Source organism: Manis javanica, chromosome 6 (assembly GCF_040802235.1).
Source record: "Manis javanica isolate MJ-LG chromosome 6, MJ_LKY, whole genome shotgun sequence".
Lineage (NCBI taxonomy): Eukaryota > Metazoa > Chordata > Mammalia > Pholidota > Manidae > Manis > Manis javanica.
In genome coordinates, this window is record NC_133161.1 from 45,896,960 (window position 1) to 45,913,365 (window position 16,406).

The 16,406-nt window shown below is 39.5% G+C and overlaps 1 protein-coding gene across 3 annotated transcripts in view; it reads right to left on the reverse strand.

Annotated features, from left to right (window-relative positions):
* Window positions 1–16,406, reverse strand: part of CHN2 (chimerin 2) — a 271,523-nt gene that overhangs the window by 120,712 nt on the left and 134,405 nt on the right. For all 3 annotated transcript variants that reach the window (XM_017647280.3, XM_017647274.3, XM_017647288.3), the window contains exons 2-3: window positions 10,358–10,396; window positions 1,281–1,336 (exon numbers count right to left, since the gene is read on the reverse strand). In XM_017647280.3, coding sequence (XP_017502769.1) covers window positions 1,281–1,336; window positions 10,358–10,396 — 95 coding nt within the window. The remainder of the gene's footprint in view (window positions 1–1,280; window positions 1,337–10,357; window positions 10,397–16,406) is intronic.

The following is a 16,406-nucleotide window of genomic DNA, read 5'->3' on the forward strand; positions in this document are numbered from 1 at the left end:
CTAGCTTCCTGCACATTGCCGTATTTTCTCTGATGGAGAAATATTAAATGTAAAGTAAGAGTGAAGGAATTTTTAACAGCCTGTTTCTTAATTCTCACTCCAAATACCCTATTTAAGGCATCTCATTAAAAATTTTGTATTTATCCTATTCTTCTCTTATTTGGATATTATTGACCAGCCAAAGGCCAACTGTCAGCATGGTCAGTGACAGGACAGGTTCAGATTACCAAAAAGAAATTTGACTGCATCCTGAATTTTTTCTTAAAGATCAAATATTTTCTCTCAAGCCACACTGTTAACCTCCCTGTATTAAAACTCAGATTGCTTGATGAATTTCAATGCCTTTTAACACAAGTTGTACAACCATTTATTAAATAGTGTGTTTTGGTTCTGGGTGGGGGTATGTATATAGCTAAGTCTTTGATACAGGTTCAAAACTAGATCCAGTCAGTCTGCCAAAAAGTACTGATGTTCAAGGATGAATCTCAAGGGTATTGGAATTGGAGCTTTTTCCCCCTGATATGGAAGATGTGACACTTTAAAAGCTATCTGCTATTCTATATTTCATCAAAGTCCATAACAAAAATAAGCAAGGGCCCATGGACCTTTGTTTGAAGGATATTAGTTCGGCTATTAAAGAAAGTTGTTAGTATGAAACTAGAAAACAGAACTTGAGTCCTCCCTTTCAGGGCTTGCTGGTATCCCAACCAGTAAGAGAGCTGATTAGTGAAGAGCGGCTAGGGACAGTTCTGTGTGCTAGTGAGCATTTTTATGAGTCGATGTATTTTTTAAGCTTGTCTCCAAGAATGAAAACACAGTCACTTTTCTTGCAGGGAGTTTTTTTAATGTGAAGTGCATGTGACAAAGCATAAAGCTTTGCTAAATACGGGTGTTGAGAGAACACAGATATTTATTGTTCTCCATGTTTTCTCCATTGGAAGCCTTCCACAATAAAAAAATGATAAAAGAATCCAAACAGTAGGAATAAGGAAAAAGACAAAATACATGTTTTGGGGTGGGGGAATGGAGGTTATAAAGAATACTTAATTTACCTCTCTAATGGATAAAACCATGAGACTTATGATTCCAAGTTAATTTGTTAATATTTAAAAAATAGCACTAGATTTCAAAATATAAATTATTATGATGTTAAACTTGGTGATATGCTCACAAATGTTAATAGAATAGACTTCCAGGAAACCTGAAAGCCTCCAATATCAGTGTAGTGCTGACAATTCACCATATTTAACAAGGTATATTGAAAATAGTTAAGTACTGACCTCCCCAGGACAAATAATCCTCTTGGGACGAGGGGCCTCTTGCTGTAGCTGATATACTGCCAAAAATAAAAAAAAAGAAATTATTATTAGCAAACTGCAACACATATCAATATGCTTTCAAATAGTTCCACATAACTACATCTCAAGAACTGCAAATATTTCAAACAAAAACAAAGAAGATACAGGCACATTTTTAGGCTGAATCAAAAGATCATTTATATGGAAATTAGTCACCATGAATGTACACTGGCAAAATTGAATTTTCAAGTTCTTTTAAGGCAAATTTAGTTTCATCATTGTTACCAGCATTGTTCATTCTATGGCTTTTTTCAAAGACTAGATACAAGTGAAATTCTTCTGACTGTTTTAAAGATGAAATTCTGCTTGTGAGTGCCTACGCAGTAAGATCATATAATAGGATTCCTGCATTTAAATGCTGATGTCTCCTGCCATGCCAGGGAAGGAAGGGCTGGCATTAGAAGAATGTTACGGTTATGTACAAAGACAACTGATTTTGTGAGTGAATGAGCCCAAGATCTTTCCTTTTCATGAGCTCCATTTTTGCCCTGCCTATCACCATAGATTCTCATCTACTTGACTATTTCCCACCCACTGTCATTCCTCTTTCTTGGGGTCTTTAATATCTTAAATAATGATAACTGTTTTATATCCTGCTTTAAAGACAGAATTTCAGGCATGAGCATGGATGAAAGCAGGTAATTATATACAAAAATAAAATTTATCAAGTTATTATTTGTGATTTTCAGACTATAACGTGTGATTTTCTGCTATTCAGTAGTCTGGTTATTTCTCTGAGAGGGAAAGCTACCCTATGCAGGTACCTATGGGTTCTGCCTCTATGAAAATAGAGGTTGGAAACAAACCTAATTGATGTTATCTTCAGAATCTTGAAGGAAGACTTAAATTTAGATGGAATAAATCTAAGAAAAGTTAAAAATGTGACCATACAAAATCTTTCTAGAAAATGTAATATGATAAGCAAAAATTTCTGCTTTATTCTTAGGTCTAAGAATTCTTTTTATAAAAAGGAAATTTTAATTGAAATGCAGATGGTCATAGAGGAACAGTGATGAAAAAGATGGGATATATTTCATAATTATGGCTCCCCAATGCCTTCAACTCCACGTGGCTGTTTTCTTACACAATTAAGTGTAGACGCCCCAGATTTAGCACAGAGAAGAAACCAATCTAATCATTCTATAGCTGTTTTAATGTGTCATGTTTCTAAGGTTAGGTTGCCTACTAATGATGATGCCTGTGTCACTTGAATAAAACTGTACCCATGCTGGGGAGAGGGAAAAAGCTTCTTGTCAAAAAGGAAACGTGAGGAAGAACTGGCCAAAGACAGAGAAATAATTGTGGATGTTCCACTGACTAGCCCAGTGGTGTCCATGCTCTCCTTAAATCCTAAGAGCAGCATGGAACCCTTTATTCCTCTTCAGGAGCCCCAAGACCTCCTCACTGCTTTTGATATGCATGTTGCTATTAATGAGTATAATGGGAAGCAAAGGGGCCACAGAGCTTGAGAGCTAAGGGGAATTGCAGAATCCACACCCAGGGAATCCTGTCCCCTCTTCTCTCCCCATTGTCAATGCCTCTTGAAACCAACAGTTATATGTGAGGGGCACAGATGGAATGGCTTTGTGAACACCATTTTTAATGCCTCCCTTGGAGGTGACAAAGGAAGTACAACTGTTACAAGAGAAACATTTTTAACTAAGCACACCTTTGCAATTCATATTATTAAATATTCAAACATCTGCTATAGGCTAAATACCATAGTCAGCATTATGTGCTGGCTTTGAGGATGAATGGAGAGAAAAGGAGAAGAGGAGGAAGGGGCATACTGAGAACCTGTCATGTACCAGGAATAATATTTTATTGCACCTTCACAAGAACTCAGAAAAAAGAACTTTCTATCATTATCATTTGTATTTTTTAGGTGAGGTCTCAAGCCCAGAGAAATTAAATATTTGCTCCAGGACATGCAGCTAAAATGTATCCTTTTGATTCCAAAGCCCTGGTTTATTTTTCTATGCCTCAGGCCCTTTGCACTTGCTATTACCTTCACCTGGATTGCTCTTTCCCAAAATACCCATATGATTCTCTCTCTCACTTCATTCAAGTCTTCCCTGACTTGCCTGTCTTGGAAAAAAATTGCATCCCATCACTCTGCTCTCTTACACCATTTTATGATTCTTCACAGTTCTCATTACCATGAACACACTCTACTTGTTTATTCTGTGTACTTTCTCCCTTGACTGAAGTGTGAGTTCTTTGATGGCAGGGGCTTTGGTTCTGTCCACTGTGGCACCCCCCAGACCTAGAACAGTGCTTGGCACATAATACATGCTTAATGTACATCTGGTGAACAAATGGATGATACCCATAAGACTCATGGGTCACAACCCACACCTTCAAGGAGACTCTGTTTCAGGGAGGGAGACTTGTGTGGAGAAACAAACCAGGCTGGGCCAAAGGCTTTATGAGGGGGAGAAGGGGAAGCACTCCTTTTAACTCAGGTGTTATGATGCTCTCCTGGAAGGATTAGAGGCATTTCTGCAGGTAGGGAAGCGACAGAGGGTTGTGGGTGGAGGAAAGGGCCCAGGAGGAAAAGGGAATGACCTGCTGATCAGTCCATGAGGGTCCAGTGTTGGCTGATGCACCAGAATGGGCAGATATGGGAGGAGGTCACACAGAGCTGAACCTTGAAGGTCTGCTAAGCAACAGAGATGTTCTGTCTGCTCTGGGGAGACAGTGACATGCTTTGAGCAGGGAAGAGACATGATCTGGTCTTTTTCAGAGTGAGGAAAATAAGGAGAAGCCTATTCAGAATAATAGGAACTACCATTTCTGGATACCTGTATGTGCCAGACACTTTATCTGCATCCCCTTTAATCTTCCCAATGGACTTCCAAGGTAACTGTTAGTCACCCTCACTGATATAATTGGGGAGATGCTAAGTTTTGAAGCTCAGTCACAAAAAGAATAGGATGAAACCAAGATTTAAAGCCTGATTCCCAGATCCCAAGGTTTGTATTTTTCAGCCTTACCAGTGGTCCCCTAAAGCAGATGGTGGAGAGGTTTTATGGGGGCTGCTTGCATTAGAATCTCTGAGAAGCTGTTATAAAATACAGATTCCCAGGCTCTGTCCTCCCTGGTGATGCTCACTCTACCAGTCTGGCAAGGGGCCCTGAAATCTGTTCTTTTTAAAGCTCTTTGGGAGATTCCAGTGCAGAGCCAGGAGTGAGGCCACTGACCTTTGTCTCCTGAAAGAAGGATCAGAGGGGGAGCTTTGGTAGCAGGGAAGCAAGAGAGAACAGTGCTTTAGTACATGAAGGAGCTCATCAAAATGTGAGTTAAGGCAACACTGGTGGAAATGCAGGTGAAAGGTGAGCTGATTGCAGAGGAGGACTGGCAGGGCTTGAGTACAAACTGAAAGAGGAAAACACCTTGAAAGACTGAGGAATGGAGATACCATTAACAATCACAGAAGATACAGGTAAAGGAACAGTCTGGACAGTTCCTCTCCTGTTCAACAGGCTATGGCCCGTAGCTCTGATCTCTACAGACCCACTGAGGTTTAGTAAAGTGAAATGCAGTAGTTCACTGGTCTCTCAAGTCTGAGCCAGGGGTGACTTTGAGGGGGTCCCTCCAAACCACTCAAGTCAGGGATGCCTGCCCAACCCCCACTTCCTGGTCCCTGGACAACATACGTCACTAACAGGTAACTATTTCTTACTGAGCAGACCTGAGATCCGCAATCTGCTTGGTGCCGTTCCAAGCAACAGAAGTTGGTAAATAGGCATAGAAGCCTGTTTGGCATCTTGATTAAGAGTCTCTATAAAGATAATGAGATAACAACCAACTGCAATAGTAGCCATACAAAGAATGGGGCCCTAAACCTTATCTTAGCATTGAGTGAGAGCCCCAGTTAGTCATAACAAAGCAAACATCTGTGAGAAGAATCTCTTGAGGCACGTTTGATATTATTAGACACATCACATTATCTGAAAGTGTTGTTCCTTGAATTTTCTTTGTTCAACAAACACATTTCACCAGCAAAATGCAATAACATATGCCATTTCTTGGGTGGTTATGTGGGCTAAAGGTGATATGATGGAATCGGCTTCTACAGCCATCTTCCAAACAAATGCACTCCAGGCACTCCCCAGCCCCTGGCCCTCCCCAGCACAGGAAAGAAACCTTAGCACGGGAATAAGCTGTTGGGTGAGGTTGGGGGCGGTCACTGGAGAATGTGGAAGTGGAAAAGAGATTCCTGCCCCCCAAAAAACCTGAAGCAGAACTGAGAATTTCAGAGGTCACTGAGAAAAATATTTTACTTTGTCTTCCGGGAGGAAACTCAACTCGCCCTCCTCTGGCTACACAGCCAGCCGCCTCCCTGTGGATGCCGCGGTGATGCAGCCGCAAGCCCAGATCCACTGGCTCCTGAGACTCTGCAGGAATGGTCTCTAACAGCCACTTCTTTCTAAAGAAAGCATGCAGACCCAGGAGCCGAATTCAGCCACTTGGCTGTGTCACTGAGCCAGCACCAACCTGCTCACTGCCCAGATCTTTCCAGTTTCTTTCCAGAACAAAATTCATGGGGGTGAGTAAGAAATAGTAGGCATTTTAAATGTCTTCTTGGCTCAACCCTACTTCCAACCTGCGGTGTGAAGGCCTTGCCTTTTTGCTAACACAATGTCCAGTCTTAACGGGAACTGAGTTCTCTTGCCTAATGGCACTGTGAAAAACCTAAGGTTGAGGCCATAGAACCTCAAACAGGGGGTCTCAGGTGTAAGTGTGTATAAGAAAAACCTACAGGGTGTGATAAATTGCAGATCCGCCCCACTCTTCCAATTCAGAATTTGCTGTAAGGCCAATGAATAGTTTTATACATATTCCCTCCAGGTGATTCTGATTCAGGGGGTCTGTGGATGTGGGTTTTGAGGCTCTAAACTCCTGTTTAGAAAAACAGGCACAGGCTATGCTGTCTGGGAAAGGCTCCTGGGAAAACTGTCAGCAGCAGCATCTGCCATCTAACTGGCACTTGGCCTCTTAAAAAAATAAAATATTTCACAGTATACCCATGGTGGTTGACTTCTGAACTTGTCTGCTTAGGGCATACAGCTTATACAGTTCTGGCTTAAGGTTTAGAATGTGAACTTAAAAATGAACTTGAAAATAGCTTTTCTTTTAGGAAATTGAAACCAAATCTTTCTCAGTAACTTCATCAGTGTTTGGGTTTGGTCTTGAGTATTAAGGACTAGCTACAGATATATACTTTGGGACAAGAATGTTCTTATGAAATAGCTCAGTAAGTGATAGTGATAGCATTATCATTAGCATCTAAGAAAGGGAAAGGAAGAGAAGGTGTCAGGTACTTAAGGGATATCAAGTGACATCCAATGGTTCTTTGAGTCAAGACCCAGTCTAATCCATCCTTGTGGCCCCACAGCTCCACTTACACACTGTCTGGCTTAAAGCAAAGACTTAATATGCATTTGAGTGAATGAATGAATGGATGAATGAATGAATAAACAATCTAGTTTATGTAATATATTGAGAGAGCTAATTTCTAAGGTTCCTTGCTCTTCTAAATTTCTAAGTCAGATATTCATGGTTGCCTTGCCAGCATCCTTTTCCATCTTCCAAATTTTCTAGTCATGTGGATTACATAGGATTGGTCACTCCCCGAGTCCCGGGGTGGTCCCTGATTGGCTCAGGGCAGCTAACAAATTCCAACTCTCTGACCACAGGAATGGGTAAGACAGGTCAATCATGACTGAGACTCAGTTCTAAGACTGTTTGATCAGGAAAGTAAACTGTTTCTCTGCCTGCTGCTCTTGAATAGGAATTGGTGGCCCTGGTACTTTTGGTGGCTATCTGAGGATCAGAAAGGAAGAGGCTACTAATAATGGAGCCAAACCTAGAAAGTAGAGCCAAGAAAAGAAGAGATGAATACTGGGTTCTGATAATGTCGTTTGAGTTACTTTAACAAATCATGCCTGAAGTCAGTGCCTCTGAACTGCTTGTATAAGTCAATCAATGCAGTTGAGTGGAATATTCTGTTACTTGCAACCAAGAGCATTGCAATTGGCACTAAAACTTAGAAACAGCTTCTTAAAGTGGATCAGTATGAAGTAGACTGATTTTATTTTAGGAATAATGTCATAATTGGGACTAACGCTTTGTAAGAATATGATATCAAGTAAGTCAAAGTTATGGCCAACATAAGCAATGACAGCAAAGATATACTTACACACTTCTATAATAATTGTAAATCATGATTTTTTTCAACCATGTCCTATAATATGGAAAATATGCATCCAGTAAATATATGAGAGATTTCAAAGTACACTAGAGTTAAGAAAAATGTATGATGGAAAAATGTTGATTTCATAAGTGATATGTCTCAAAGGATGGTTTGTGAGTATTCCAAAGAAAAGGGCTTGGTAATTCCTGAGATTGAGAATGGGTTTACCAACAGATTGTTTAAAACAAAACAGGTTTCAGATTCTGAAATTTGTTGGACTTTCAGATCAGACAAATGCTACAATTTTAGCATATTTGAATTTTAAAAAGTGCTCATGAGGTTCTGAAAGGCCCTAAGATTCCTTCTCCTATTCATCCTTCAAGACCCATATGCAAATGAAACCTCATCCATAAAGTCTTCTCTAATCCAGAGGTCAAAGAGTAGTATATTATTACTAAAATCTATTTGCATTTTAAGTCAATTGATTACATCTGTCTCCCTTACTATACTTATGATGGAAGAAAGTAGAGACCACTTTATTCATTTTTAATTTCTAATAGTTATCCTCTGACATTCAGAAGGTGTTCACTGTATGTTGCTTAAAGACCAAATGAGTAGATGATAATTGTGGGAATAAGATGGATTAGCCTGAGCTTGGGAATAGTATTGTCAGATGAGTTTATAAGTGGCTGAACACCCAAATTCACACAATTCATGGATCCAGGACAACCAAAAGAGAGTTCTTTCTCAGTAGTGTTCCAGAGGACTTTGGTCAATGTGTTTTTGATGCCATGGGTGGCACTGCTGATGGAAAACTTCCAATAGTATTATAGTTACACATCACTAGACGCCTTCGTGGAGAGCTGGGTAACTATCAGTTAGGTGTAATAAAGAGATATTTCATATATACCATTATATCTGTTTTAAATGGCCTCCCATCCCTTCTGTATCCAAAGTTTTATGACTCTAGAGCAAATCTTTTTTTAAAAAAATGCAACTTGGTTAGACCTCAAAATTAGACTTAAAACCAAAACAGTAGAGTAAAATCCATGTTGTGAGCATGTAGTTAGGAATATGTTTTCTGCATAGAAGTGCTTTTAAGAGATGTATTCAATGGCCCAAGGTCTCTTAGCAAAAGGCAAAATGAATTTGAGCCAATGCCATTTTTTTGCTTCAGTAAAGCTCTCTGTGGTGGCATTCACTCAGCAAATATTTATTGGGTAGTTAATGTATGCAAGGCTGTGTGCAAGGTAGTGTGCAAAGCATTGTTAAGTCATAGAACACACAATACCTCTCACTACAGATATTCTGTTGATTTACTGTCAGAGCACTTCACACTCCATTAGGAAACAAACAAACAAAAACATCCAATTACTAAGTCATTAGCCCTGCCTTTTAAAATAGAAGACCAGAATGCAGAACATTAGATTGGAAGGGCCTTTAGAGACCCAGCATAACCCTTTTATTTCACAGATGGAAGAACAGACTCATGTAATAAAGAACGAAGTGCCTCTGTATATGCTGACATGGAAAAATAAAAGCCAGGTATTTGTAAAGTGAAAAAGAAAGTCAAAGGACACCAAGTGTGGCATAAACCCATTTTTACAAAAGGCAATGACAACCAAAATGCCTAAAACTAGGCATGTGTATTTTAAACACTGTGAAGGATATGCCTTCCAAACTGAGAGAGGTCATCAAGGAGGAAGCAGGAAAGAGAAGTGGAATATGGGGTGGGGGTGGATTATGGGAAATTCTACTTTCACCTTTTTGTATTGCTGTCATACCTGTCCTTTATGTAGCTTTGTATTGCTTTTGTAACAAATATGTACCTACATAGGTATTTGTATATATGTGTGTGTGCATGCATATATAAATATATATTTATGCATAAGACTTTAAATAGAAAGAAAAAAGTTTTGGGAACTTGCAGGTAGTGGGTCAGGCTTACTTCTGGGTTCCACTCGGAATGCTACTCCAGTGCATTTTGTAAAACTTTTGCCCAGTTTCTGAACTTCTCTGAATTGTGGTTTCCTTGTATGTGAAATGGGGATAATAATGGCAGCCATTGCTTAGAGCTGTGGTGATAATCTGAGAGTTCAGGCACATTGCTGGCACAGGGCAGGTCTCAGCAGTGACCCCAGTAACGATAGTATAACTATGATTATTGCTGCCTCGAAGCAGAGCCTGGCCAAGAACGTGCATTCCCTGCCTCTCAGCACTGTGGGTTTTCAACCTACCACACACCTTTCCTCTGGAGAATTATGGGATCAGGCAGGTGATACTGGGGAAAGAGGAAATGAGCTTGAGGTGATGACAACTGCCTGCCTTCATGAGAGGAGCTGAATTTTGTTGACTGATGATGAGATGGGATCTGTTTCTAAGGAGTTTCCCTTAGTGAACAAACATTGCTCTTTGCTGTTAATATTTTTTTTTGTGGTAAATGTCATATGATATTACAGCTTTAGGATGATCGGCCAAGAATATAATTCATGTATAATTCATACATCCTTGCCGACCAACTCTACAAAAAAGAAAAGGGAAGAAGAAAACCCCAAGTCAGAATGTACATCTCTTCCTTCAAAGCATTGCTGAAGTGGGTCGCAGGCCACTGGCTTTGAGGGTCCTGGCCAGGGGACTGCTGTGCCGTCCTCTCCGGTTAATATCTCTCTTTAGTGGTAAAAGATTTGGGCTTTCAGTGCCATGATGTGGGATGCTTGCCTGCATTAAATCAACAGCAATTATCGTTCAAAAAGCAGGCCTGCTAAAGACTTTTGAAGAGATTCTCATTTCAGATACTCACAGTATGATTTCCATATTGGAGGTTGGTATTCTTCAGCATCTAGAATAAAAAGAAAGAAATCAATCTGTCAGCTTGAACGTCAAACTGTCAACATGTGTCTTCTTTGGAGGAACAACAGTCTGTCAGCAGGACTTGCATTCTGGTCCCAGGGAGCCTCTCTGCTCATTTATGGGACAGTTCCAGGCATGAAGCAGGAAACGTGCATGGCAACCCTTATGGATTCAACCCACTCTCTTCAGATCGCTTATCATGACAGAATCAGTTGCTTAACCATTTTCATTGAGCCCAGTAAATCAAAAAAGATTTTTAAACTAATTAACTTGATTGGACCCTCCAGTAATCCTTTCAAATAGTATTTACTTAACTTGGCATAATAAACATAATTTATCTCACAGTTTCCTATCAGACCTTTAGCTCATTTATTAAGACTTGCGCAAGATGTAAAGTGGCAAGTATGTAATACTAAATCGGGAAGTTGTACCAGTCAACCAACTGAAATCCTAAAATACTAGGTCTGACAGCAGAGACACTGATGAGTCAGTTGCAATCGCATTATCTCCTTGAATTTACTCCGTGTGACTTAGGAAATTTCTGGAAGACCTCTCAGCAATCAGAAGTGCCAGAGTGAAAGAGTTATCACAAAATGGAGAGGATGAAATGGTTATTCATTAATCTACAAAACAGACAATGGGAGAAAATCTGCTTGTTCAGTCAACTCAATAGTCCCAGTGCTGACAGCTGAATTTATAATTCTGGTGGAGTTATTAGAATCCTCCTGAGCTTACAGATAAGGCCTTGGTAAAACATACTCTAGTTTAAACAGCCGGAGGGAAAATCCTTTACCTCCAATCACAGAATGTTCAGCTGGGGGGATCCCTGTGAGCTCTCTAGCTCAGCACCTTCAGACAGGAAGCTCTGTGGACCATCCTGCTGTCCCATGGCAGCCCTCCCACAGCCATCCCGACATGCCCTTGTCCTTGCACTACAGACTGCTTTCCTGCAAAGGGCTGGAACTTCTCTAACCCCATGCAGAAAGATAGTTTTAGATTTTTTTCCCTCCTGAGAAACAAATACACTATTTATAATAAAAACTAACTCGAGTAGTGACCATCCCTAAATCCTACACAATTACAGTGGTGTAGCTTAAATTAAACTCTTTTACAATTAACGTCTTGCTCTCTGGGACTCACCTTATCACAGAAGCAATTAAATGCCTCCAAAGGTAGTTTTATACAAATATATCTGTGTTGTTAGGCCTCTATTGTCAGGAACTTACCAACAGATAATTAGCCACATAGGCACACGCACACAAATACAGTGCATTAATAATGGTTTATGTTGTTATTCAAAGTAGAATATCTTGTAATAGTGGGCTTTTAACCTAAACAAGCAATAATTTCATCCTATATGTGACATAAACTGATTTTAATGGGTTAACATGAGTGCTTGTTTATAAAGAGCATTCAAATACAATAAATCAAGTTGCCAAGTTTACAACAAAATTCTAGAACCATCCATATAATGCCACATTACCAGAAGAGCTAGGTCCTGTAGGTTAAAATGTTGATGGCACTTTCAAAAATATTTTTCAAACATAAAGATCAACATACACACACATATACACATATACGAGATTGCACAGAAATGTATATCCCTGAGATGTCATCTACACAAAAACGTAATATCTTATTATCTTGGATGAGATTTATTCTATGAGGCAAGTGCAATCCCCAGACCAAGAAGTGGTCAAGAATGTTCAGTACCTGGAGTGCAACTTTTTACATAAGGAGAGATGGACTCAAGGAGAAAACTGGTTTTAAAAATAGAGTTCAGATGCTCAATTTGGATCTTCTCAAGTCTTACCTAAACTCAGAAGTTTAGATTGGAGGACCTTCCACTGTCCATTACAGTCTTGTTTTGTGAATAACCTTGAGTTTCATTTCCTCTGAAAAACTGGCCTGACTTTTTAACTTTCCTTTAGGCTGCCCTGCATGCTAGATAAGCAATTTATCCCTTTCTGTTGCTCCTTGTTGGCAATATCACAAGGGATAAAGAAGGCTTCTTATACAGACTGGAGATCATAATGCTCCCTTGCTTAAAATCTTCCAGTGTCTTGCCTCTGCACTTGGAACAAAATACAAATCTCTTACTGTGGCCTAGAAGGTCCTGTATCATCTGGTTCCTGCCCGCCTCTTTCACTCTACTGTGGATGTTCCCCCTCTTTGCATTTATCCAACAGTGTTGGCCTTCTCTCAGTTTCTGGAATAAACTAAGCTCTTCTGAGCCACAGCCTTTGCTCTTGTGGACCTGCATGTAAAACGCTCTTCGCTAGATCTTTGTGTGGTGGGTTTGTTCCATCATGCAGGGCTCAGCCCAGATGTCAGCTCCCGGGGCCCTTCCCTAAGAGCCTATGGTAAAGGCCTCCAGCCAGGCACTCTCCTGCATAGCACTGCTTGCTGTCTAGAATAGTTACTGATTTGCTGGCCCCTTCTTACTGGGGTGTTCTCACTCTCAGCTAAACGCCATATGAGCAAGAATTCTGCCTGAGTCACATGTGTGTCACCAGCCCTGAGAAGGGTCCCTGGAATATAACAGACATTCAAAAAATATGTGCTAAATAAATGAACTCTCAGGGCTCAAAATCTTACCTCTGACAACCACTGGCTGAATGACTTGAAACAGGTCTGTCAATATTCACCTTTGTACAACACCTTTGTAGTACCTACCTCCTAACTTATCTCTTAAGGCAAGTGTGGGAATTAAATGAGATACTGCATGAAGTCCTTGGGATAGCACCTGCCCCCACCAATGCTGTCAGTGTGTTGTTGCCATTGTGGCATCGCCCTGTCCTGGTTCTTTCCAGGTGAGCCCATGCTCTGTCTTCCTTGACCACAGCCATGACTACCTCTATTCTTGCCCCCAGATTGGGAGCCTGTAATTAAGTTCCAGTGCTGTTGTCATGGAAGGTTTTTCTTTCCCATAAAAGAATTCAAAGTGAGAGGCCATTTGTCATGCTTCAGTGGAACAACTATAATTACCTTGGTCTTAGAGACATGTTTCACAGACCACTAAAGCACACTGGTAGTAGGCCTTGGTCAAGCAATAAGGCACAAAATATTTTTAATATGTTGAAGCAAATCTTTACCTGCCTCCAATACTACCTCACCAATGTGCACATTTGCCCTAATTTTCACATATTTGTCAAAGATATACTTTGAAATTTACTCTTGGCTAGGGTGACTTTTTTTTTAAATCTGGAATAGGTTTTCTAGGTCATTTAGTTCACCCTCTTCATTTGGCAAATGAGGAAAATGAAATGCAGAACAATTAAGTGGCTTTCTCAAGGTCATAAAACAAGTGAGAGGCAGAGGTGGGATTAGAGCAGGGAGCCTTGCCTCCCAGCCTCCGACACATCAGTCATCCTTGCCGGGCAGTCCAGCCCCATTTGCATACATTGAAACCAAGAAAAAAAATTATTATATAGCGGATTTGTTACTTCAACTCTTGTGAAGCCTGGAAGGAACAATAGAGAAAAGAAGGAAGATTCACAGTACCAAAAATTGACATCAATTCAAATGGTAGGGCAATATTTCATCTGTGCACATAACCCATCTGGTAAAATCCAGGAGATTCAAGACACCAGAAGTACTGACCAGGTAAGGCATAATGCTTTTAGAAAGTGAGTTATATTGTTAGATGTTTTAGAGAAATGGGTATAATGCAGAAGAAACAGAGAGGAAGAACAACAGAAAAAAACTCCATGTTCTAAGAAAAAACTATCATTGAAGCCAGAAGACAGTTGCACATTTTTGGATAGGAACAATGAATTGTAAGGGTCAAAGGGGCTTAGAAAATACATTGCTTAAAGATGTTGGCTAATCTCTATCCATATCCACACTTTTAAAAAAAGTATAGATTCTGACTCTACAATTCCATTCATGAGAATTCAGCCTAGAGTAACAGCTCTACAAAGATGACTGTATGAGCAACGTGTTCATTCCTGCTTTGTGCGTAACAGTGAATCTACCAGCCCAGAAAGGAAGGAAGGCTTAAATAAGTTATCATACACTATAGCCATGAATATGATGGTGTAGGTCAGAGCTGTGTGGCCCAGAGCATGACCTCTGGAGCTAGACTATCTAGGTCCCAAACCCGGCTCTCTTACTTACTAGCTGTGCGACCTTAGGCAAGTTATCTCATCTCTGTGCATTAGCCCTTTTAATTTATAAAATGAGAATATTAATGCTACCCAAAATGTAGCATGCTGTGAGGGCAAGATTGGTTAATATGAATAAAACATAAAACAGTTAATATGTATAAAACTATGTGGCATGGTAGTATATGCCACTACTATGTACTGGCATATAGTAAACTATGTTTGCTCTTATTATTACTTATATGTAGTGACATAGAAAAATATTCATGCCACATTTAGTATTAAACAAATTGGTTTACCAATTTATTAAATATGACCCCATCTATAAGAAAAGATAAATATTTAAAAATACAAGTTATCTCCAAGGCTATAAATCCAATTAGTAACAGTTACTATGTAATAGTGAAAATAGAGGTGATTTCTATTTTTCTCTTCTTTTGCTCACCTGCATTTTCTAATTTTCTTGTATAAAAATTAAAGTGAATGAGAAATAAATTCATGGGAGTGCTAGGTAGTTTCTCTTTTTAAGCATGCTGTCTAAATAAATCACCACCTTGAAAATAAAGTAGAAGTAAAAAGACCCAACAAAAATAAATCTTATAATAACACATGTGGTGCATACAGCATTAGTGCAAGAAAAGCTAAGAGGGCAGACAAAAGAAAAGAGGCAAGGGTTTCTATGGCAAAAGGTCCCTGGCCCTCTTTTAAAAATTCTGGGAAATAAATGTTAATGAGTAACTCAAAGCAGGTTGGGAAGCAAGTATTTCCCTCTTATTAAAGAAAGGAAGGAAAGGGAAAAAGGATATAAATGTTTACAAGATGATCAAAACCTCTCCAAAACAAGTAGTAAGACCACTCAGATGAAATAATCTATAACTAATCTGAACATATTAAATAAAAAGCAAGGCAAAGAAAAGCTGATGAAAGGAGGAAGCAATCTTGAGTATACCTTAGGTGCTAAAGTCACTAAATGTTGTAAAACAGAAAAAATCCAACAATTTACAAGTGTGTATCTTAGAAACACCCCTACCTCAGAAAGAAGCACCATTAATAGATTTGTATGAATCATTCCATATTTTGTCCTATTAATGACTAGAATAAAAATTTATAAAAATGGACTCATATCACATACTGTTCTGCAATTTGCTCTTGAACTTAATGATATTTCTTAGGTTCCTTTCCATGTTATTACACATGGATCTGTGTTATACTTTTTCTTTTTAACTGTGGTTTGGTCTTCCATTGTGAGTATACCAAAATGTATTTAATTCATTTATGTGATTGTTTCCAATTGACAAGCATTTAGATTATTTTCAATTTTTTGCTACTATAAGCAATGATGCAATGATTAACCTTAACTTAATGATAACTTAAGTTGTATCAACTGGACCTCTCAGCAGAATGTGAAAGAATGCCTGTTTACCACACCCTCACCAACACTAGCTATGGTCGATATACATTCTAATTTTTGGTGCCTTTAAGACTCAATTAGAAAATGCACAGATGAGACTAAGTATACATTTGCAGGGAAACAAATGGAGGCTCAGAACACACCAGGGGAGTGAACCTGTGGAAACATATGGCCATGGAGTGAGGCGGCAACACACGAATCCCACTTCTTTTGGTGGCTGCAGCTGGAAGGCTATATTCTTCCAAGCATTTTCAGCTCCAGAAATATGTTGATTTGATGGAATCACCTGAGGAGCAAGTGTAAAGGAATTTTGGGACTGATTAATGAAGAAAAATTAGAGAACGCCATGTGTTGCGCTTGGGTAAGTGACAACTAAAGAGGAAATACCTGTAAACACCAAGGAGCACCAGATTCCTTCATTTGGCTCAGTGGAGTATGACGAGATGAACAGACAAACACATGCAGGGGCTTTGGAAAATGAG